This window comes from Lycorma delicatula, chromosome 1, assembly GCF_047948215.1.
Source record: "Lycorma delicatula isolate Av1 chromosome 1, ASM4794821v1, whole genome shotgun sequence".
Lineage (NCBI taxonomy): Eukaryota > Metazoa > Arthropoda > Insecta > Hemiptera > Fulgoridae > Lycorma > Lycorma delicatula.
In genome coordinates this window covers 10,636,296-10,659,646 of record NC_134455.1, presented here as the reverse complement: position 1 = coordinate 10,659,646, position 23,351 = coordinate 10,636,296, and the positions used below count along the sequence as shown (strand labels likewise).

At 34.1% G+C, this 23,351-nt stretch overlaps 1 protein-coding gene across 1 annotated transcript in view; it reads right to left on the bottom strand.

Moving 5' to 3' along the window:
• LOC142318034 (acyl-CoA Delta-9 desaturase-like) overlaps positions 1-23,351 on the bottom strand; it is a 45,962-nt gene that overhangs the window by 11,099 nt on the left and 11,512 nt on the right. The window contains exons 2-4 of the mRNA XM_075354564.1: positions 12,257-12,471; positions 6,579-6,709; positions 1,373-1,578 (exon numbers count right to left, since the gene is read on the bottom strand). Coding sequence (XP_075210679.1) covers positions 1,373-1,578; positions 6,579-6,709; positions 12,257-12,467 — 548 coding nt within the window. The 5' untranslated portion in view covers positions 12,468-12,471. The remainder of the gene's footprint in view (positions 1-1,372; positions 1,579-6,578; positions 6,710-12,256; positions 12,472-23,351) is intronic.

Sequence of the window (23,351 nt, the reverse complement as noted above, 5' to 3'; positions counted from 1 at the left end):
ATTTGAAATCATTATGTCAACATATTTTTTAAAACTGACATCTTTCTCATTCGTTTTATTTAATGCATGATTTAAAATTACTAATTCTTTTCATAATTTAGGTATTCATAAATTTCATATTGTTCATGGAATTTACTTTGGAGATTATCCTTTTCCTTCGGAGATTTTGAATGGAGATCATGCCTTTTTAATGTACAAGAGGTAAAAAAAATTCCATTTTCTGGTGTGTCTTGTTTTAATAAGGGAATTTGCAAAAGTTGATTCTATTACTGTATATTTTTCTTATCTGCGTACTTTTTAGTCTGCCTAAAGTATTTAGTTCTGCCACTGTACTTTAATTTATACACTCTTGGATTGTTGTTTTTCTCAGTGTTTAATTTATTAGTTTACTTTATGAATTATGTATTTTGTTTGTAATTTTGAGTCTGTGCCAATAATCTACCTTCCTTCCTGAAAACACATAATTTTAAATGATTATTGTTTTTTATTGTCAGTTAATATATGTTAGTATATTCTTTGACACTATGCATGCGATTTTGTTTTATTTCATGTAGTATATTGTCAGTAAGTGAGGATGAGTAGCTAATTTGTATTAATTTTTTATTGTATTTGATGGCTGACAAGAACATATGAATTTGACGACACAGTGTGTGAGAGAAAGCTATGTGCTGTGTTAAATGATTGAAAGCATTGAGGTAAATTGTATGTTGTGTAAGTTCTCTACTTATTTTAAACTGCAGTGACTCAATTAATACTGTACTAGACAGGTTTTTGGCAAACATTAATACTTAAATATAAATAATACATATAACTTTACAAAACATTAACTTTCATAAATCACCTGAAGGAAACAGGACATACATACAAAGATATTACCCGAAACACTCAATTTACATTACATATAAGAAATCAGGATTTCAGAACACTTGAACATCATAATATTTACCAACACACTAAAATAAAAGAGAGAACAATATTTTAAATCAACAATCATTGAACAAATGAATGGATGATGAATTAATTAACAATGCACTTCAGATAGCCCTTTACAGACAACACACCATCGAAATCCTAAGATAATTATTTAAAAGGACTCATAAATTATATGTTAGTTATATTACATTAGTACAATTAATTAAGATTAGTGCACGCAATACTTCCTCTACCCTCTTAGCTAACAGTTTAAAAAAAGTAGCCAGAAAAAGTCAAGGACTTTTTCTGGCTACTTCCCTAAATGATATTGTATTACTGTTTTTAGTTCTAACTTAAATAAAAAATTAGTTTAAAATATTAAATAGAATTAATTTTTCCTATTGTATAATATCAGTGTATAAAGCATTTCAAGAGATATGAAAAATATTTCACCACTTACTTTTTCTGCCACATAATGAGTTTGTCACTTTCCAGATCTGATAAATCTATAGTCTTCCCTTTCTTTTTAACATCTGGATGTTTACGAACCATTAACCAACCACAGTGTGCAAAAAAAAAACCTCTTCTTGAATCATGAGGATCAGCTGTTGTTTCTGTAAATTTATGATGGACACGATGGTTTCTTACCCATTCATATATACTGTCCTAGCATAAAAAATATAGTTTTAAGTATAACTATTTCAATTTATTCATCTATTTTAAAATCTCCATAAATGTTTCATGATTTATAATACACCTTATTGTGCGATCAGTTACAGCTAAATAAAAATTATCAAAATAATAATAATTTTTTACCTTAAAAAAAATTAAATCATTTTTTCAAAATACAGAGTGTACAGGCTATAGGTATCCAAAAGTAATGACCTATATTTAGAAAACCGGTCATTGTAATCTCTTAAACACAGGTTCAATCGACAGGAAATATTTCCAAGATTTGTTCTGTATACTTTCAAGTTCAGCGGAATACGCTTATGCAGGCAATCAGACTGACAATGCAGTTGTAGTCCCTTTCAATTTCAATTACTGTTTAGCGGTTTTCAGTACTCCAAATATGACAATTGTGTCTGTTAACTTTCCCTCATGTATGAAAGGTTGCCTCATCACTAAGTAACAACGTATCAAAATAATTAGGACTGTTTTCGAAATGGTGCATTAGCTCTGCAGCAATCTGACATTGTAGGTTAAACTAATCATTTGGTTTAATATGATAAGGAATTGTTACTTGTATGCTCACAAACAGAGCTGCTTATGAAAAATGTTGTGAACAGTGGAACGAGAAATTTGCAGCTCGGAACTAGCCCGCCTAATTTAACTTTCCAGGACTGGCAGTGAATGCATCGTGTACACGCTCCACCGTCTTTAGATTTTGACCAAGATTTTGGGTCGTTATATTTTATGTATCAATTTAAAAGTGACTGCAGTCAAATTATGGCAGTTATCATGTCCACAAGAAAGTGAAATATATATATAAATGTATATATAAACTTTTGAGCTAATGGTAGTTTTGGGGTCTGGGGGATGTGAAACCCAAAGATGTCAAAATTTTCTGGAAGTCGAATCACGGTACTCATTATAATAGGTAGTTTTCTAATGAAATCTACCTAAAATGGTTACTCATATTGTAACATTTACTTTGTAGTTCTTCCACAGAAACAATTTCAAGCAGTCACCATCATTTTCCTCTTCTTCTTCATCTGTATTTTTAATATCATTGGACAATTTTTTTTATCTGCTATCCAAATAGATCTCAAATGATTCAATCATATTTTCTACCAGCCCTTGGCTCAAGTAAAGCTGAGAATTTTCCTCAGCTTTATTTGTACATGAACAATTCCTTTCCGTTCTGCCAATTCAATTTCTTAAAAATTCCTCTGGTATAATTTCATTACATTGTTTAAATCAAATCATATTATGTGATCCTACCCAATTTTTAATGCTGCCTAAATTGACTCAATTGTATTAAATTCAGAGTGATGAGGCGGGATATGGAGAATGGTGTATTTCTTCTAAGGAAAAATATTATCATTTCTACCGAATATGATGGTCTTTGTTTTGTCCTATAGTTGCAAGTAATTCTTTTTTTTTAGTATATCCACTTCAAAAGGAGTATTATGCATTTTTAGCCACTTCTTCATATATTCCTTTTTCACAGATGAATTTGAAGTCTGTCTACTTGAAAAATTTGATGTTTACATCACGTTAGCTACCACCTAAACACTAATGTTTAGCAATTAGCCATTAACTCTTTTAGGATTCATTTTGATTAATTCCATAAATTCATTTTTCCCAATCACCAGGTGAAGTTGATTTCACTTTGACAAACCAGGTGCAAATCCCATTTAGCCATGGAGATACACACATTATTGCCCTAGTACTATTTGAATGGAAACCTTTCAAATCTTTATCATTTTCTTATATTTGACTCAAGCCTTTGCTACAAGTGTGAATTGAATGTGTCCATGGTTAGTGCTACAGTAGGGTGATTCTCTTACAAAAATGCTTTATAAGAACTGCTTTTTTTATATCCTGTTTTTCATGACTATGGATCGATTCTATTTCATCTTTTACAGTTTAAAACCAACCAATTGTAAATATTTTCCTAAACTGTCCTTGTCTCCATTAATCAATCCTTCAATCTGCATTTATCAAAAGTTGTTTTTTAAACCAGGAAAAAGTACTTTGTTAAATAAAAATTAGACCCAGACTGTCTAATACACCCTAGTATAAGATAAAACAGTTTTAGCAGCTTAATGGGGAAACAGTTTTTATCAGCTATATTTCCAAACAAGCGATAATCTTATTTAAAGAATCAGGATGATATAAATTTATTATTCATAATGTATTCAGAATTATTGTAAATGTTATTTGTTTCACTTGTTATAAATGATTAATGATCTTACTCCGTGATAAAATTTGTAAGTGTTGTTATTAAGAAAAAATTCTTATATTTCCTGTGACGCTGATTTACTGCCAGGCAAAATGAAAAATTTGTATTTTAATGTTTACTCTTTTTTATTGTATGTTTAGCTCTTTAAGTTCATTAATTGTTACTAACTTATTATGGTTCTGACTGTAGATTAATAATTAACACTGAAATATAAATATGTTTAATAATTTTTTTCAAAACAATCCAACTTTTATGTTGATCACAGTAAACATCACAAAAACTGTAATATTGGTCGTATTAATTATGTAAATTATTTATAAGTCAGTTTATTTACAGTAGAAAACACAGCAGTAGTTAATTAAATTTTATAGTGTAAGCTAACATATATTTGGATAGCATGCTGTTATCAAAGTAAACTGGTAGCACAGGTGAGAAAGAGGGATGAACTGCGGAGTTTCTCTGCTTCAGTACTATAAGGGCCAACTTCAAGTAGCCGAGGTTTATATTTTGTTTACATTATATATATATACATATATAATATTTTTTTAAGATCTTATCCATTAAAAACTTATTCACTAAAAAATATTATTTTAACACACTCAGAATAAATATTATTTAAATTTTAATAGGTTTTTCTTTACAAAATTATAAACAAAATTTACCATTCTGTGGAAGCACAAGTTCTGCGCTGTCGGTAAAGCTACCCCTAGTCATGAAAGAAAAGTAAGTTGGATACTTCAGAAAACTTATTGTGAGTCTTGTAGATATTTCTTGATAAATGTGGACTAATATATCGCCATTTTTTCTTTCAAAATTCTACGTTGATCATTTTCTATTTTTCAGCATTTTTTTCTTCTACGTGATGTCATCCCAAATAAGAAAAACGGTTTTGGCATATATTTTTTTAATTAACTGTTCTTCTTAATTGAATTTATGGTGGAAAATACCCTTTCAAATAAACAATTTCAAAAAGAAATTTATGAACTAGGGAAATAATATAGACTTTAAGTTTGAATGTTTGTACGTATATAAGCAATGTAACATGGTTAAAAATTATAAAGATTTTTTCAAACTACTATAGTATTTTTTAATCGAAAGTGAAATTTACAAGCACTTCACCTTAGTTTGATCTACTTTCTCTTTAAAGCTAGATTTTCAAGAAATTGAAGTGTCATCTACAAGAGTGTATATAAAAAACTATACTAAATATATTGTTCACAAAACTTTCGTCTTGAAAAAAAAAATAGTGGAGAGAAGAGGTAACTCCCATTTATTTTCTATTTCTGACACAATTTCCTTAACAAATTTTCTCTCTATCATTTTAAATAATATGCTCATTGTTTTTGTCATTTGTCGTAGAAGGCATGCAATCTCAGAACATAGTCAGTACTAATTACAGAAACCCTTTGTTCCTTATAAATTTTTTATTATTCTTATTTCCATAAGTAATTCATCATACTAATTACATTAGTAAATCAAATTATTAAACAATAATTTGTAAATCGTGACTTCTCATTTTTCCGGAAACCTTTTAAAACTACCTTATACATACCTAGTAGATACACGAACACATAAGTGTTCATGTGATGTTCACTGTAATCTTTTTTAAATTCAGGCAGATCAGTCATTCGACAGAAAGTTCTTTTACTTGAATTTTAAATTGACTTCAATATATAAGATAATTGCTTATTTTCAGATTGTTTAGCTTTTTACTGATCAAAAATGATTTCCTAAAACATTATTCTGTGGTAATAAATGTCAGTTAAAAAAAAAAAGAAGAATGATAGAGAATTTTAATATGATAATGAAAACAATTTTGTGTGTAAATATTAATGGCTTTTATAGTTGTACGTATCATGCAAATAGGTTTTATTCTTTTGAAAAACACATTAATTGTGTATTGAAATATAATTAAGGTTACACCAATAAATTGATTAACAAATTAACTGTAAAGTTAATATAACAGTTGTTTGCATCATTTATTAATATAGAACTGAATTGAAAATAAAAAACTCATTTAGAGTATGCGTAATTAATTTTTCAATCAGTAATAAACACAATTTAACTTTACAATTTTTATTCTTTTTTTCATACAATTAAGCAGATGGTAATAATTTAAATTAAAAGAAACCATTTTATTTGTATCCATTTTGTTTAGGACTTACAAAATTGGTAATTAAAAACAACAGAACTTTAATTAATAGCTTTTGAAGACATCTGAAAGTAAAGAAACATATGCCTTGATATTATACATATATTCAGCATATATCATCAATATTACACGTATTGAAACACAGATGGTTTTATTGTAATTTTAAAACATTTTCAAAATTCTTTTAAACTATATACATAAAGAACTGTTGGAGTGTACTATCATCATATTCTGTAAAAATATTTAAATTAATTATTGATTTTATATTCTTTTAATAATAAAAAGATATTTACATATCAGCAAGATAGCAATAAATGAAAGTTTTTCAGAATCAAATGCTTTCAGTAAGATTATCAGTGTTAGATTTTTGAATCTGAAAATCACCCAAAAGTATTATTACTTTTTAATTAACATTAATAAAGAGATGAAAGATGAAAATGTCTGATTCTTGTTGAAGTTTAATTAAAGATCAAATTAATTAGAATCAATGTAGTTAAATTTTAACACCTACCTGCGCTGTAAAAATAACCTGCACAGCTATTGTAGAAGTTATATAACTATTATATTTCATTTTTATTTAGTTTAAATACTACAATCCATATTTACCTCAAATGCCATACAGTTCATTATGATTAGTAGAACCTTAAGAGGTGTTGTAGCTTTAAAAGCACAGTGAGCATATAATCGATGAGCTCCACATGTTATACCTAATCCAGAAAATACGAACACGAAGACAGCTGTAACAAATAAAATTACAATAACTAAAGGTTAAACTATCGGTTCATTACCAGTGATGTTTAATCATAAAACTGAATTGTACGTATATACAATTTTTTTTTCAGATTTTAAATCTTTTTCACAACCAACATATATTGGTAAAAGTAGGCCTTGTAGTAGGATTACCGAAAGTACAGAATATTTTTGAAAATAATAAAATTTAGCTTCAGACGATCCAAATCTCACTTGGATACTTAATGGAGTGTCTTGTATTATTGAATGTATATAGCAATTCGTGCATTAGACACATCTTTGTAACTTTACTTTTATGATTTGTTGCAGTAAATATTTGAAATCATACAAATATGAATTCTATCTATCAGTATTACACCGAAAATCTGTCAGTATAATCTATATCAGTATTATACTGATTGAGTATTAGTACTCAATTAGGGGGAAAAAACTCAAAATCTTTTTAAATATTTTGTAGATGATAAATTTATTATTTGAACTACAATAAACTTTTTAAAATTTTACCAAAACCTTTTCAATAATTTCTAAAAAATTTCATTTTGAAATAGGATTTTTAAGAAGTATGAAGAAATTTTTGTAATTACTGTTCAAATATTTTAACATCACTTTTTTAGAATTCAAATACTCATGTCTATAAAAATAAAGTATTCTACAATAAAATAAATGTATAAAACTTGCAGGAACATTTTTAAGAGTATTAAAATATTTATTAATTATTTAATAATAATTAATTGCATTATTAGGTTTTACAAAAACAAGAATGTGTTGACTGTCAGATAATGAAAAAACTTTTAATTGCTGTCTTATTGGAAATCAATAAAAACTTTAACTGCGGATTGTACAATATCAGTTATTAACATACACTACTAAAGAATATGATTATGATGTGAGAAAGTATGCAGGATGTATGCAAAATTAGTCAATTGCATTTATAACATGTAATTTATTTGTTAGTAGTGCTGATTTTTTATTATTCTAGAGATTTTCTTTAGTATCGTTTGACTAGGTCTGTTGCAGTGACTAATATTTTATTTTATTTAGTCAAGTATTTATTTTTTCTTTCCAATAAAATATTGCTGGAATAAGAATACACAGCTAGTTCTGCCTTCTTACAGGACTATCATTAAATCAACTACTCTGTATCGATAGATCACTGCAAATCTTTATTTGGTTTTCAGATTAAATTTAGATGGCTTAAAAAGTAGTATATATAATAGATTGTGCTGTATTGAAATACTGTTAATATTGCATTAAAACTATCAATGCAATGTTAACTTAATAATAATACTAATTTTCTTATCAACTGACATAATTTAATTTTTACATTATATTTTTATTTCTTGTCACAAATTAAGAGTCTTATTAACTCATCCAGCAATAAATCTGCTGCTATAATGATTTTAACAGTATTCTCACAACTACACAGGGGAGAAATTCAGGATGCTGATCAAGGTAGTTCTTGTACATAAGGTACACCCAACCATGAGCTATATGAAAAAACCTCATTTCAAGAAGTTATTCGCATATTATAATTGGCCTTACTGTAGCCGGATCTGAGAATAGCAAATGATAGCAGATGCACCCAATATTCTTAGACATTACAGAAAATTTTAATAAATGGTAAAAAAAAAAAAGTCTTGACCTATCTTACTTTGACAGTATGTAAAGAAAATGCTTTATATAAAACTATCTTAGGGAAAAATGCTGTTATTTTCATTTCCTCTACCTGGTGTATGTTCAGTCAGTATGAAAATAAAATGAAACATGTGCTCTTAGTTTTTATAATTTTTGGAAATAGATTGTTTATTTGGTTTTGAAATAACCCCCTCCCCCTAGAATTAATGAGTAAGAATTAACATGCCCTATCTAGAACAGACAATTTTAATTTTTTAATGTAGTGTTTACATTCAGTTTTACTGGCCATAGATCTGTCTTCATAATTTACATAGTGTATCAGTGTTATATATTTTTTTTTTTATAAATCTGTAATGTATGTTTATAATTCAGTTCACTTACTTTAATTTACAGTCATTTAATTGTACATTGTTCATTATGATATGATGTAAAAAGATTTTGGTATGGAAAATTTATACTTAAAATGAACAAATCAATTCCAAATGCAGTACAGCAAATAAAAAGTCAAACACTTTTCACAAAAATATACAATATACACTAGTAACAGAAAAAATATTATCAAATTTTTAGAGATCAATTTAAAAAAAAGTAAAATAAGCTGAAGTTAAATTTTTATAAAAAATCAACATTATCAATAACAATTAATATATCTGTACTGTTAAAATCTTGTAATAATATGATTAACAGAGAGTCTACTAAAACCGATGAAAAAATGAATTAATTATTAAAGACTAAAATATATAACAATCATAAGTAACTAACAACTAGAGTAAATGTGATACATATAAATTGATACATAAAATGAAATTCAAATTTATTTTATTATAAGTATATATTTATTCTGTATTAAATTACTGTAAATAAAACATGCGTATCTAAACTTACAAAAATATATTACTAATATTTTAAAGAAATATCTATCCACCATCAGTTATAAAATAGCATACAAAAATGATTACTACAAAAGATTAAATTAATTAATTAAAGTAAAGCCAACCTCAGCACATAATAAAAAGCAAGTATTTTTTTTTTAAATGTGGAAAAAACAATAACAAAATTTTAATAGCTGTGATCAATAGAAAATTTAAAAAATGTTATCGTGAATATTTACCAATTTATTATTAAGACTGACAGACAAGAAGTTAGTAATGCAAATAACATTTAAAATTTCAAACACACTTTTTAAATGGAAAATGTAACAATGAAAGATGTTAATAATAACAAATTTAAATGTCATACCTTGAAACATTATATATAATAAGTAATATTTTAAATAATAATGAAAATATTAAATAGATTTCTCAATGATAACTGAATCAAGAAGTTATAAGTTTAATTTTTTTAATTTAGGTTTAAATTATTTTAAATAAACCATCAAACATGAGTTTACACATAAGTTTAAAATACAGCTTTTCCTGTATTTTAAACTTAATAATTTTTAATATTTTTTTATTAAATACAATACTGATCTGATGAAACTCAATTGCTACAAGAGTATTCAAGATTAGAATTAAAATGCTGTAAAGTGAGTTATGATAAAATAAAATTATTTATTTATATGTCTGCACATATATATTATCCTTTGCTGAGTTGAAGCACAACTCAGCAAATAGTAAAATACATTGTTTTACTATAAAAAGAAGTAAATTAATATATTACTTTACTCTATCTGTCTCAGTCTTTCTTATAGTTGCAACACATGAGGTAAAAGAGATCTGATCAGAGTTGTTTTCTCTGAGAGTAGTGATGTTCACTCTACTGGCAGTTTATGTGATAAATAAAGGAAACAGCTTGCAGAGAGGAGTAGAATCAGGTCTATACCATTACAATCAAGATCCTTCATTATTTAAGTAGCTATAAAATTGCAATTGTTTCTGATGAACACACATATTGAAGGTAAGCTTACACAGAAACCAATGAAAAATATTTAATGTCGATTTATTACTTGAATTCATGTAATAAAGTCTAATTTAAAACAAATATATATATAAAAATTAACTACATAATAATAAGATAAATTAAAAACTCAGTAAATAGAAATTAAAAAATTAATTTTATAAACACTCTGTGACGAGATCATTAGCAAGCCCTAAGGAACAGCTTAGATAGTAAGCTACACTTACTACCTAATTAGCCTTTGCAAAATAAAAGTTATGTAGCCAGCTCCCCATTTTTGAAACAGCTGACAACATGCTAGTAGCAACCGCACCTTGTAATTTCAATCTTTTTTCTGACAGAAGTACATGCTTCACTTCTGCACATTTATGCCAAAAAATTTTCATTTTTTGAAGGTACTGAACAAACATAAGAAGGAACTTTTAATGAAAGTATGTTATCAGCACCCCATTTAAGACTTTTGAAAATTTTTTATGCCATTAGTTTATGCATAAAAAATGTTTGTTTGTACTTCATCATAACTAAAATAGTCAAAAAATTAATTTCTTAAGCAAGCATGTTGTTAGCCCCACTGGCAAGTAGCCTTGGAGACACAATGGCATTAATATTATACATTTGTCTTGCTCCTTACAGCAATTATGGAAAAATAATCTTTATACAGTAACATGTTGTTGGGTAACCATTAATTAATTAATTTATTTTTTTGTACTATCTGTTTTCACACAAAATATTATTAGGTTTTACATTTTATGCTCTCATAAACTATGGAAAAATTTAAATCATAATATTTCTTGAGTTTTTTATTTTGTAATAAGCCACAGATTTGTTTCACTATTCACATTTGGATCGTTTCATGTTTTAAGAAGTATTTTAAACTTTTGGGAGTAAAAAATTGCAAAATGCACTAAAAATAAAAACATTAGTAAATCAAGTCATTAGGACTTTAAAAGTAATTAACTAGTGCTGTTTTTTCTTCATTCTTCTAATTTTATGGAAAATTTTTGCCAAATTCATAGGAATATGACTGAAGTGAAAGAAAGGAGAAAAGACTTTATATCTGTTACCATTTTTCTCGTGGTAGAAAAGTAAATTAACACATACAATTCTTATTTCATCAATATCTACTTCTAATAATGTTGAATGATATCCATGAACTTATTCACCCAATATAAAAATTAATATATCAAGTTGATAGATAATAGATAAGTTCATAAAATTAGTGACAGTAAATAAAAGTGACTAGAATAAGTCCAAGTACCTTTTTGCTGAGTTTGGACAACATTTACAGGTCAAATTTTGGTCTAAGAGTCTCTAGTGTATTGTAGCAATAATAAACAAACAGTGGGAAAAACATAGTTACTGAATTAAGTTTAATTTCTTTTAGCAATTTTTTATGATTAATTTAATAAGAAGTAAGGAAATAACCATTTATAACTGCACAATGCAACTTTTTTTTTTCTTAAAAAAGTAATATTTTAGAGCTTCTGGGAAGATACTTGGTGTTATCCTAATTTTACGGCTGGTAAATGCACACTCATTACAGTAGCACCTACAACACAGTTTTTCAAAGGCTTGTAAGTTCTTATAATTGCAAGGTCTTATGATGATTAAATAACAAATTTATAATAAATTATTAAACTAAATTTAAATATACAAAATATAGACACCACATTTCTTAATTCAATGGGAAGTTAATTGTGCTGGGATATATAAATTTACTTAAAAATAATTATTGCAAGCTGGCAAATGGAAAAGTCCAGAATGCATTTGATGTTCAAATTCACATTATTCTTATTACAGAAGAATTCCCATAATGGAATGTTCTAGTGCAAGATCATATTTTAGGATCAGTTTTGAATTCCTTGATGATAATTGCACAACTTATAAGTGTTTTCTTAAATATATTTTTTTATTCATTTATGTATAGCAAATTAATTCATTCCATTTGTAAGATGAAATTTATTTATAAATTTAAAAAAAAAAATATTGTATATCAGTATTACCAAATAAAAATGTCATAAATGAAGCAGATGTGAAAAGTAGATAAGCTCCATAAACTGAAGCAATGTGAAAATAAACAATATAGAATACATTTTTCCAGACTATTTCTCTTTCATATTTTTCTGTTTCTTTTAGTGGTTCTGGTGCAGCCTCCACAATGTTGTCATTCTCATACAGTTTACCTGTTGCTACACATGCGTTGTGGAGATCCATTTAACTGTAAAAATAATATTATGTTTTAAACACAATTTAAAATATATATATATATATATATATATATATTAAAATTTCCTGATTATAACTTATAATCAGGAAACTATGCATTACCAAGTATTAAAAATTTTATGTGCCTGACTTTACTTAGGTACTCATGACTTATTACCAGCCCCTGCTAATAAGAGTGGTAAATACTAATTCCAAAGAAAAATTTTATACATAAAATTCAATTTTAAATAAATTTTATTATGAACAAGTGGGATGGATCACTTATTAAAAAATTTTAAAATTGTTAACTATTAAAATTGTATTAAATATGTGTCCTTTGATTTTTTTTTTGAAATTGATCTTTATTGAAATACAAAGAAAAATTGTTCCACTAAATAGCAACTAAAGTCCTGTTTGAAATTTGAAAAAACTTTATCTATTGATGTTATTGTGAGTTACTGTTTGATGCATCATGCAAGTAATATACAGAATTACTGTGAGTTTTTACTCACCTACAAAAGAAGTAAAAAGAATAGCTGTAATGTCAACTGTTCTATAATAAAAATTGTTTTTAATTAAATAAGAATAGGGACTCTAAGAAACAAAACAGCCATAACCTGTATTTTTCCAGTCCTTGAATGTGGCCCATTTTTAAAAGCCAGAATAGTTAAGTCTTTACTTAAGTAGAATACTGTTTCTGAATCTATGTGATATTTTTTACTGTTCCTTAAATTTAGAATGTGTATCTGCTTTTCCTTTTTTTATAAATTCCTATTGAGTAATTTCACAGAAGTTTCTACTTCCTCAGACCAGATTTTTATGAAAAGTAAATTAAACTAATTAAAACTGTAAAATTGCAAAGATAGATGTTTTCAATTTAGTCACTGAAATAAAATGAACTATCCTTTTATTAATACAAAATTGTTGCAGGTAATGAAACTTATTATTTTAGTACCATATTTATACCTATGTTTAATATAAATTACAAATTTAAAAAATTTTATATCACTTCCCTAACCAATCATTGTGTTCAAATATTACATTTTTATTGTTTTGTACTATATAATTTTAGTAAATTAATACTTTTTTTATTCTGCTATTACTAATTATTATAATAATTTTTTATGGTGTAATAAACAAGAAGCTTGAAAATGATTTTTTTTTAATAATTGTATTCTGCTTCTAGGATGCAATTTGTTAAATCATTTATTAACAACATTTCAATCTTTCCTCTGAAGTTAGGGGAAAGATTGAAAAAGAAGCCTCAAATATTGCAGTCAGTGGGAGTTTAAAAGGGGTTACATGAGTTTCTACATACAAATACGAGGCATACTCATAAAGTAAGGGCCATTTGGTCATTCAAAAAAATTAACACGTGAGAAAAGATTTTTACTTACAGTTTTAGTTTACTACACACCTATTTCACTTTTCCACATAATCGTCATTCAGTTCTAAGCGCTTTTCATAACACCAGTTTCTTTAACCCCTCTGCGTAGAAGTTCATCACCGGGGAACTGAACCGGCTGACAATGGCAGTCTTAAGTTCTCATCATTTTCAAACCTTCGTCCACCTAGCCACTTTTTCAAATGCAAGAAGAAGTAGTTGCTAGGTGCAACGTCAGTTCTAGAGCCCCTCCTCTGGAATGTGGTGTTTTACGAGGTGCTCAGAATGGAGTACCCCAGAAACACAGAGGTTGTGGGTATGCCAATGACCTGGTGCTCCTGGTACCAGGAGCCAATGAAGGCAACATGGGGGAGGCGGGGAGTACCGCCATTAGGGTTGCGAGTCGTTGGCTGGTGGACAAGGGCCTTTGACTGGCACCGGAAAAAATGAAAGTCCTGGTCATGGCTGGAAGAAGGAGGTTGAGAAACGAGAGGCGGCTGGAGGCCATACAGTGCAGGATAGCGCTGCATATAACAGCGGAGTACAGGACAGTTTCGGGGGAGGTGGTTCAAGTACTAGCAGGACTACTTCCAGTGAAATTACAGTTAGAAGAATGAACCCAGCGGCGTAACGGAGCGGCACTGGAAGAAGTCAGGCTCAGCTTGTAGAGGCCTGGCAAGCCCAGTGGGACACGTTGGAGAAGGGAAGGTAGACCTAGAAACTCATCTCAGGGATTGTATCGTGGCAAAGCAGAAGGCACAAAGAGCTGAAATATCATCTCACACAGCTCCTCACGGCTACAGTGAATTTAGAGCCTACCTGCACAGGTTTCATCTACGTGCAGACCCTGGGTGTGTCTACTATGGAGAAGTAGATATCCCAGAGCACACCTTCGGCTGTGAAAAGTGGGTTCCGCTACTAGGGACCCCGAGAGATCTCGGGGTCCTTCAACTGACGCCGGACAATATGCTGGAGTATATGCTCAGGGGCGAAAAGGAGTGGCTTACAGTAGTAGAACTAGCCACAAAGATCCTAAGAGAGAAGGAACGAAGAGAACAACTGAACAGACAGAGAGACGAAATGGGAGGCAGCCAATATGTCTAGGGTGCCTTGGCTACTCACACTCCAATGTGGAGTTGAGGTTCTCATGATGATATGTGGACTCTCTAGGAAAGCTCGGAGAGCCAGCAAAGACCTCAAGGAATAAGGCGAAGATAACCGGACCGGAGAGCGAGAGGGAGACAGACCCTTTTGCGGAGCTGGCGTTCGTTCGTGCTTGCATGGATGGACGACGGTGATGTTGCACGGGAACTCTGAATACCCTGAGCTTGAAGGCACCTCCGGGGCTGACAAGTGCTTAAATGCGGTTCCGGCCTCGGGTGAGGAGTGTGGCGAAAAGGGGAGGTTTAGTCCGTAGGGCGCAGGCTACATACACATCAACGTTCGCGGAACTTGTTAGCGAGCCCAACACTTTGTCCGTAAATGGGATTACTACCCTCACAAAAAAAAATGCAAGGTAGGGACGGTAAAAATTAGGGTAGGTCAAAAATTCCCAACGAAAATCTTGAATCTTCTTGGTTAAGACAGCGGTGTGAGAACGCGCATTTTCGTGAAGTAGGATTACACCGACGTCAGTTTCTAGCGTCGTGGATTTTGGATCGCACATCTCAGTTTGGTGAGCGTTTCGCGGTACACGTTAGCAGTAATTGTTGATTTAATTTCCATGAAATCAACCAAAATGACTCTCTTTTCGTCCCAAAAAAGGTAACCATTATTTTTCGACTCGAGAACGGAGATTGATTAAACTTTTTCATTTTTGGGAAACTTGAATTGCGCCACTACATTGACTGTGTTGTTCGATTCTGCGTTGGTGTAGAATATCCACGTCTCGCCCGTAACAATGTGGGAAAACAAATCATCTCCATCTTGTCGATAGCTGTCCAAAAATGCTCGTCCACTGCACATTCTTTGCTCTTTATGTTGGTCAGTGAGCATTTTCAGTACCCACCTTGCAGACAATTTGTGATATCCGAGCTTTTCTGTGACAATCGTGTAGATAGAGGTGTGCTCAACATGCGAAAATTCATCAGCCAGAGCACTAATCGTCAATCGCTTATCTCATCACAATTTTCGGTTCACTTGTCCAACGATTTCGTCGTTCTGAATATTGGGCCTGCCACTCCGCTCTTCGTCACACATTTGTGCGGCCATTTTTTAAAGTTTCGATACCATCGTCTAACCTTTCTTTCACTCACTACTGTAGGTCCATACACTAGGCACACACAACTCCCGATGAATTTCAGCAGATGAAGATACTTTTGCACACAAAACTCGAATCCCGGCGCGCATTTCACATCTGGCGGGAGAAACAATTGTTGCGGATAATGCGATCTGCATTCACCGGTAGACAAACGACTACTTAATCAAAACAACAACTGCAGTGGTTTCGTGAATAGCCGATAGATGACCCTGCAAGCGTGAAACTGTGTTCAGACCCGCTATATTTAAATATAAGCCGACAGTCCTTACTTTATGAATATGGCTCGTATATACATAAATTTAGTGATAATTTCTTTTCAGGGCCTGAAGACTAAAATAATGGTTTGTGGGCCTACAGCATACAGTTTATTCTCAATTAGTTTTTTAAAATTGTTTTTATTATTACATTATTTATCCTTTTTTAATCAACTGCAAGCTAACTGCTTAATTATAGACAACTGGAGTAGCCGTTAGATCAATGGAGTATTTCATAATCGTAAAATATAATTTTTAGTGGTTTATAATCATACAAGAGCGCCAGGTAGAGAAAACTTTGAGATGATAGTAAGAGAAACATAGTCGTTACATACACTTTATGCATTTAGGAGAAAGTAAACTTAAAATGTCAGTAGTTGATAATACTTTGGTATCATAATGGTATTGAATAATCAACTATTAGGAAATTTTATATATATATATATATATATATATATATATATATATATATATATGTGTGTGTGTGTGTGTGTGTGTGTGTGTGTGTGTGTGTGTGTGTGTGTGTGTGTGTGTGTTTGTGTGTGTGTGTGTGTGTGTGTGTGTGTGTGTGTGTGTGTGTGTGTGTGTGTGTGTGTGTGTGTGTGTGTGTGTGTGTGTGTGTGTGTGTGTGTGTGTGTGTGTGTAAACAACAAAAGTACTTGTTATATAACTTCTCTTAACAATAGCAGAGCCAAATAAAAACTTAAATGTAGTTCATAAATAATACTTTGTGAAGTGAATAATAATCTTTTTCTAGTAGTATAGCAGTGCAATACAAAATTATAAATTCATTTTGTTGTAAAAACCAAGCAGTATTTATTCTGAATGTATAAAAATCCCATTATGTAGGAAATGAAAATTTTAATATGTGATCCACTTACCCAACACCCACTTTTTACCCAACTCTTTCTGTTACTAGTACATTGACAGCTATATGGTGTGGCACAACATTTCTGATGATAGTGTATTCAAAAATTGTTCAAAAGAGAATTAATTATAGTTTTTAAAGAAAATTACCATTAGTATTATGCAGAACACGGAGGTGAGCTCCGTAATTGGGAATACCAGGCAAAGGAGGGTTTATTGGTTGAGCCCTAAAATGGCAGCTAGAAGAGCTGACTGCATCCGGGCTAGTACGTTAGGGAGGGTCGAAGGAATGGAGGGGATGACAGGTGGAGGCCCTGGATGATCTTCGCAGTGTGAAGAAGGCCTTCAGAGATGCGATCCTGAAGTCCAAGAAGCAGAAGTGGAAGGAGTTGTGTTTGCAATTGGACAGGGACCCTCGGAGAGACGCCTACCGTACTGTGACTAGTAAGTATGGTAGGTCTCATCCCATTCTGCCGGGTGGGCTCCTGAAGAAAGTGGCGGTGGGGTTGTTTCTGGTCGGTGAGACTGCGACTAGAGCAGAGTTAGTTGCGGATGACATCAGGCGTTTCACTGTGGATGAGATAGTCTCTGCGGCGGGCAGGCTCAGTAACAGTAAGAGTCCAGGGCCTGACGAGGTACCAGTTGAGGTGATCAAGGCACTTGTGGATGTAGCCCCTAGACTGGTCGCGGACCTTATGACCGGTCTTTTGTCCTCCGAACAATTCCCGGTGGACTGCAAGAGAGTGAGACTGGTTTTAATTAAGAAGCCGGATAGGCCAGCCGAGGAAGCTGCGGCGTACCGTCCGATTTTCTGCTTAAAGCAGGACGGAAACCTTTTGAACGATTACTGCTCTCAAGGCTTGAAGAGAAGATGTGGTCAGCGGCGGTCTTGCGAAAAGTCAGTACGGCTTCCGTCAGGGCAAGTCGACTATTGATTACGTCACTAAGGTAGTTGGTATCATCAAGGAGGCATTTAAGCGGCACCCGTAGAACTACGAAGATCGCGGGTATCATATTATTCGATATCAGAAACGCGTTCAACACGTTGCTGTGGGGCCTCGTAACAGAAGCCTTGGAGAGGAGGAAAGTCAGTGATTATTCGAGGAGAATTCTTCACGACTATCTCAGTGAGATGGAAATAGTGTATGATTCGGACGGTGACGTGGTAAGGAGAGTGATGACTGCGGGGGTGCCGCAGGGTTCTGTTCTTGGGCCTTCGTAATGGAACTTAGCCTACGACCCGGTTCTCAGGTTGGAGCTGCCTCAGGAGTCGCAAACCATACCGTACTTGCCCTATTGGTGATTGCTCGTACGGAGGGGGAACTTATGGCCATAGCCCCCGATGCAATCGACAGTATCATGGACTGGTTCGGCGCTAGCGGATTGCAAGTGGCTGTCAATAAGATGCAAGCCATTATCTTCGCCGGGAGGAGGAGACTTGCTGAAGTGACCTTCCCGGTTAGGAGCACTGTCGTGGTGCCGGCTCCGGCGGTAAAGTACCTAGGCGTCTAGCTAAACAAGAGACTGACGTACCAGGTACACATCAGAGAGATCGCTTCGGCATTGTGCCGTATTATGGCAAAGTCAGAAATCACGTCACTCGAAGAGACGTCTGCTGGCATCGGTGATAGACTCCTTAATCCTGTACGGTGTTGCGGTTTGCGAGGCCGTTCTGTGGAGAGGCAGGGATATCCTGGAGCGAGTACGAAGAAGAATGGCGATACGTGTTATCTCAGCCTACCGTACCGTTTCGTTTGAGGCAGCTATGGTTCTTGCCGGGCTTCCTCCTCTCGATCTGCTAGCCAAGGAGAGAAAGGAGAGGAAGGAGGGCAAGAACAGAAACGAGGCTAGGCGAGATCTGTTGGCTTGCTGGCAGAGTAGATGGGAGGGTTCCCAAAAAGGGCGATGGACAAGAAGACTGCTGCCTAGCGTGCAAAACTGAGTGGATAGATGGTTAGCGGAGATGGATTTCTATATCACCAGTACTTTAGCGGGTACGGGTGTTTTAATTCCTATCTGTTTGAGAGGGGGGGGAGGAGCGATACTAGTGAGTGCGTGTATTGCTCAGCAGTAGTCGATTCTAGTCGAGCGGGAGAACTCACGGTGTGTAGACATGTTTCTCTACAGCTCCGCGTTTTCAGTTTATTTGGTTATCGGTGAATTTTTCGGTTTTGTGATTTGGATATTAAAGTGCCTTGGGTTTGGAATACGATTCGTCTCTTTTTAAGATTTTTGACACAGATTTACCTAGTTTTTTCGAGTTTTTTAGTTTATTTGGAACTAAGACATTTGTGTTTTTTTCACCTGTTATATTTTATTTTTTAAAATAGGTGAAGGTGTGTTTGTGGTTTAATAACAGTTTAGAGCTAAAGGACGTTCAAAATAAGTCAGTGGATCTACTTTTTAAGTATTTCTTACACTGTTTTGGAAGTTAGAATTATACATTCTATATAAGAATTTTTCTAAGTCAATAGACAGGATCTCACAAGAGACAATTAACTGGTAAACAAGGACTTAGGATTTTTTCATGAATTCTTCGGAAGACGGAAATTTTTTCTAAGTCCTGCGAGGCGATTTAAACGGGCATTTCCTTTTCCTCTGTAACTCCTACAGTTTTCATCTGATTTTCAAACTTCCTTCATATAAATTCGAGTCCAAACTTTCCCAAACCCCTGATCCCCCAAAAAATTTTGGACCACTTTTTTGGGGAGATACATTTTCCTTACCACCACCCATCCACCCCCCTCCAAATGTTTTTGGGGCACCCGCCCGTGTGAGTATTCGTTGGACTCGGAATAGCCCACTGAGTCCAACCCCAAAGCATGCGTCTCGAGGATCGGTCCTGATGAAAGGAATGTGTGCTCAAAGTAGTAGTTCGCAGAAAATGGCGCCAATGAAGAAAGCAGAAGTCAAGTGTAAAAAAAGACCACGGCAGGGGTCTTCAGAAGAAGAGAAGGAGCTGCCCTACACTTTGGGCAGCTTGATTTACCAGCTGGGGATCACTATGGTCTCTCTTAAGCAGCATATGGGGCCAGGCTTATGTAAGTACATCACAGTACATGAGCAGGAGCTCAAGAAAATTTATGAGGACCTGAATGCTTTGACAGAGTTGTCACTATCAGTAGATAAGAGAACGATGGATACAGTGACGCATCTGCCAGTCGGGGATGATTATATTGAACAGATTCTCTCAAAGGAGCTGGATGATGATGAATTATTGGAACTCCTACCCAGAAGGTGGCGAAACTCGCTAAGAAGTAAACTCAATTTGGTATCAGAGCTCCCTGCTGATATGGAAGTTACATGTTGCCTCAAGGATATAAAGAGAATGAGAGACCATGAAAAAGCCCCCATAGTAAATGCAGGTGACATCTTGAGAGACGAGATATCTATCATTGGGGATAGTTTTATTGAAAAAAAGAAGAGTAAATTTAAGATATATTATGACTCTGGTGCACCAGAGAAGGCAACTCTAGCTTTACTGTTAAAGGCGATTAGGAAGGTGATATCCCAAGCACCTGATGCCGCATATATTTTGCCTGCAGGCAGCACAGGCAACTACATGAAGAAGATTCTTTCTTATGTATTGAGAAACAAGAAAACACCAGTAAATATATTGACTATACAGAGTGATATTGGAGTAAGGCACGTGGGAGCAAACCATATACCTATTAAGAGGGCCACACCACCGGCCGAGCAAAGCCGCACGGTCGTCGTCAAAGCTGAAGGGAAGTCTTATGCAGAGCTCCTTAAATCAATGAAAGGTGCGGTTACGAGCGAGGAAGCAAATAATGTTATATCACTTCGTAAGGGTCGCAACGAGGAGGAGCTTCATGTGAGGATCCAGGGGGCTAAACACGTAGAAGAATTTACGTCGGTTCTCAGAGACAAGGCTGCCGACTTGAATGTAGATCTGAGAAGTAGAGCTAGCAGAAGAACAGTTGTTCATCTTCTTGATGTCGAGTTTGACACCTCAGAGGAGGAGGTGGAGGCAGCGGTAGCAAACAGGATTGGCCCAAACGAGGAATTTAAAATTTCTTCGTTCAGAAGGGGCTATGGTGAAACAAGAAATCTAACGGTTATCACCTCCTATAGGGCTGCTTGCAAGATTGTAGAGCAAAGGCTCAGGATTGGTTGGATAAGTTGCAGGGCCTACATTCGCGAGGTCGATGACAGGTGTTATCGGTGTTGGGGTTCTGGCCATAGAAGGCAAGACTGCAAGGGCCCCGACAAAATGGAGCTTTGTTTCAATTGCGGCGGTAGAGGGCACAAAATTGTGGATTGCCAAGAGCCAAAACAATGTTTAGATTGTGGTAGCAAGGAGCATCGCACTGGGGCGTGGCAATGTAGCACGAGGAAACATGATTAGAACTATGCTTGTCAATACTAATAGAAGCTCTCTGTTACACGACCTGATCAGCAGAGTAGTCTTAGAGAGGAACGTTGATTTCCTGGTGGTAACTGAACCAAACAAATACGAGGTTACTAAGGCCGGATGTACCGCTGATATGGTAGGGGATGTGGCATTCAAAGACGTAAGCCACAGGATAGCGTGGAGGCTCAGGTTCATGAGTAGAGGCGTGATTGCCGTGGAGACAGCGACGGCCTTGTTCGTGGGTGTATATGTGTTGCCCAACATCGATATTATGGAATACACGAGATTCATGGATCACCTACAAGGAGCAGTGATAAATTCACCTAAAAGAATAGTGATGTTGGGCGACTTCAATAGCAAGTCGGTTGTGGCCGGTAGTCGACATACTAATTGGAGAGGCCAGATTTTGGCGGATCTTATGGAGGCTATCGGCTGTCATTGCATAAACGAGTCTACACCCACGTACGTGGCAAAAGACCACGAGTCGGTACTCGATCTGGCAATACTGGATTGTAGGTGGAGGAGGGAACAGTATTGTTGGAGGGTGCTGACGGAGGCTGATTCAAGTGACCATCGCGCTTCGTTGTTGGACCTGAGTGATGTGGATTTTCGGAGTCAGGATTATGCCCCCTACACGGTTTAACAAGGAACAAATACTTGATAGTTAGAAATACAGCAGACAGATTGCAGAATATTCAGCATCAAACACCGGAGGCCTTAGCAAATATCATAAAGCAGGAAATTGGAAGAGTTGCTGGGAACACAACAAGGAACCGCGTCGTATACTGGTGGACTACTGAGATAGAGAGCTTAAGGCAAACATTGCAAACGCTTCGGAGAAAGAAGCAACGGCTTCTGAAGAGCGGTAACGAGGGCTACCACGACATAGCAAAGCAATACATTGAAGCGAGAAAGTCCCTCAATAAGGCTATTAAAAAGAGCAAAAGGGATGGCTGGTTTAAGCTATGCGAGGAACTAGATAGTGATCCTTGGGGACAACCCTACCGCATTGTAACAAAAAAGTTTAGTAGACGTCTACCGGTCCTCGCGAAGACCGAAGCTGAGAGTGAGATAGAGAAGTTATTCCCACGAATAGCGCCAGAAGAGAGAACATTAACGATCTGTGAAAACCGAAGATTTACTTTGAACGAGCTGAAGTCAGTGACGAGGAGTATAGCCGACAAAAAGAGTCCGGGACCAGATAAGATCCCAGCGGCGGCCATTAAGGAACTAATCCACAAAGCCCTTGGGAGATGGTGGAGGTAGCCAGTTATGGATTGATAAATAAAGTTTTCCCCAGTTGTTGGAAGGAGGCCAGGGTCGTGTTCTTACCTAAAAGTGCACCAAATGAAGGAAATATAGCATATAGACCGCTGAGCCTCCTTAATACAATGGGGAAATTTGTTGAAAAAATGCTGGCTGCCAGGATCATTCAAGAGCTGGAGCAAGGTGTAGGGATTAGACCCAATCAATATGGATTTGGATGGAACGCTCGATTGTACAGGCCATAAGTAGAATTACTGAATGAGCCACTAGAGTGAGAATAGGTACCTGGCGTACCAGGAGTATCCCTCTTTTGGTATCACTGGATATTAAGAATGCTTTTGGCTCCATTAGATGGAGCCATATCATTCAGGCAGTTGCAGAAAAGGGACTGACTCCATATCTTTGTAGACAGGTCGAGGGACTTGAATGACAGGAGATGTATAGTCGAAGCTCAGGAGGAGGCCATAGAGTTCCTAATGAATAGTGG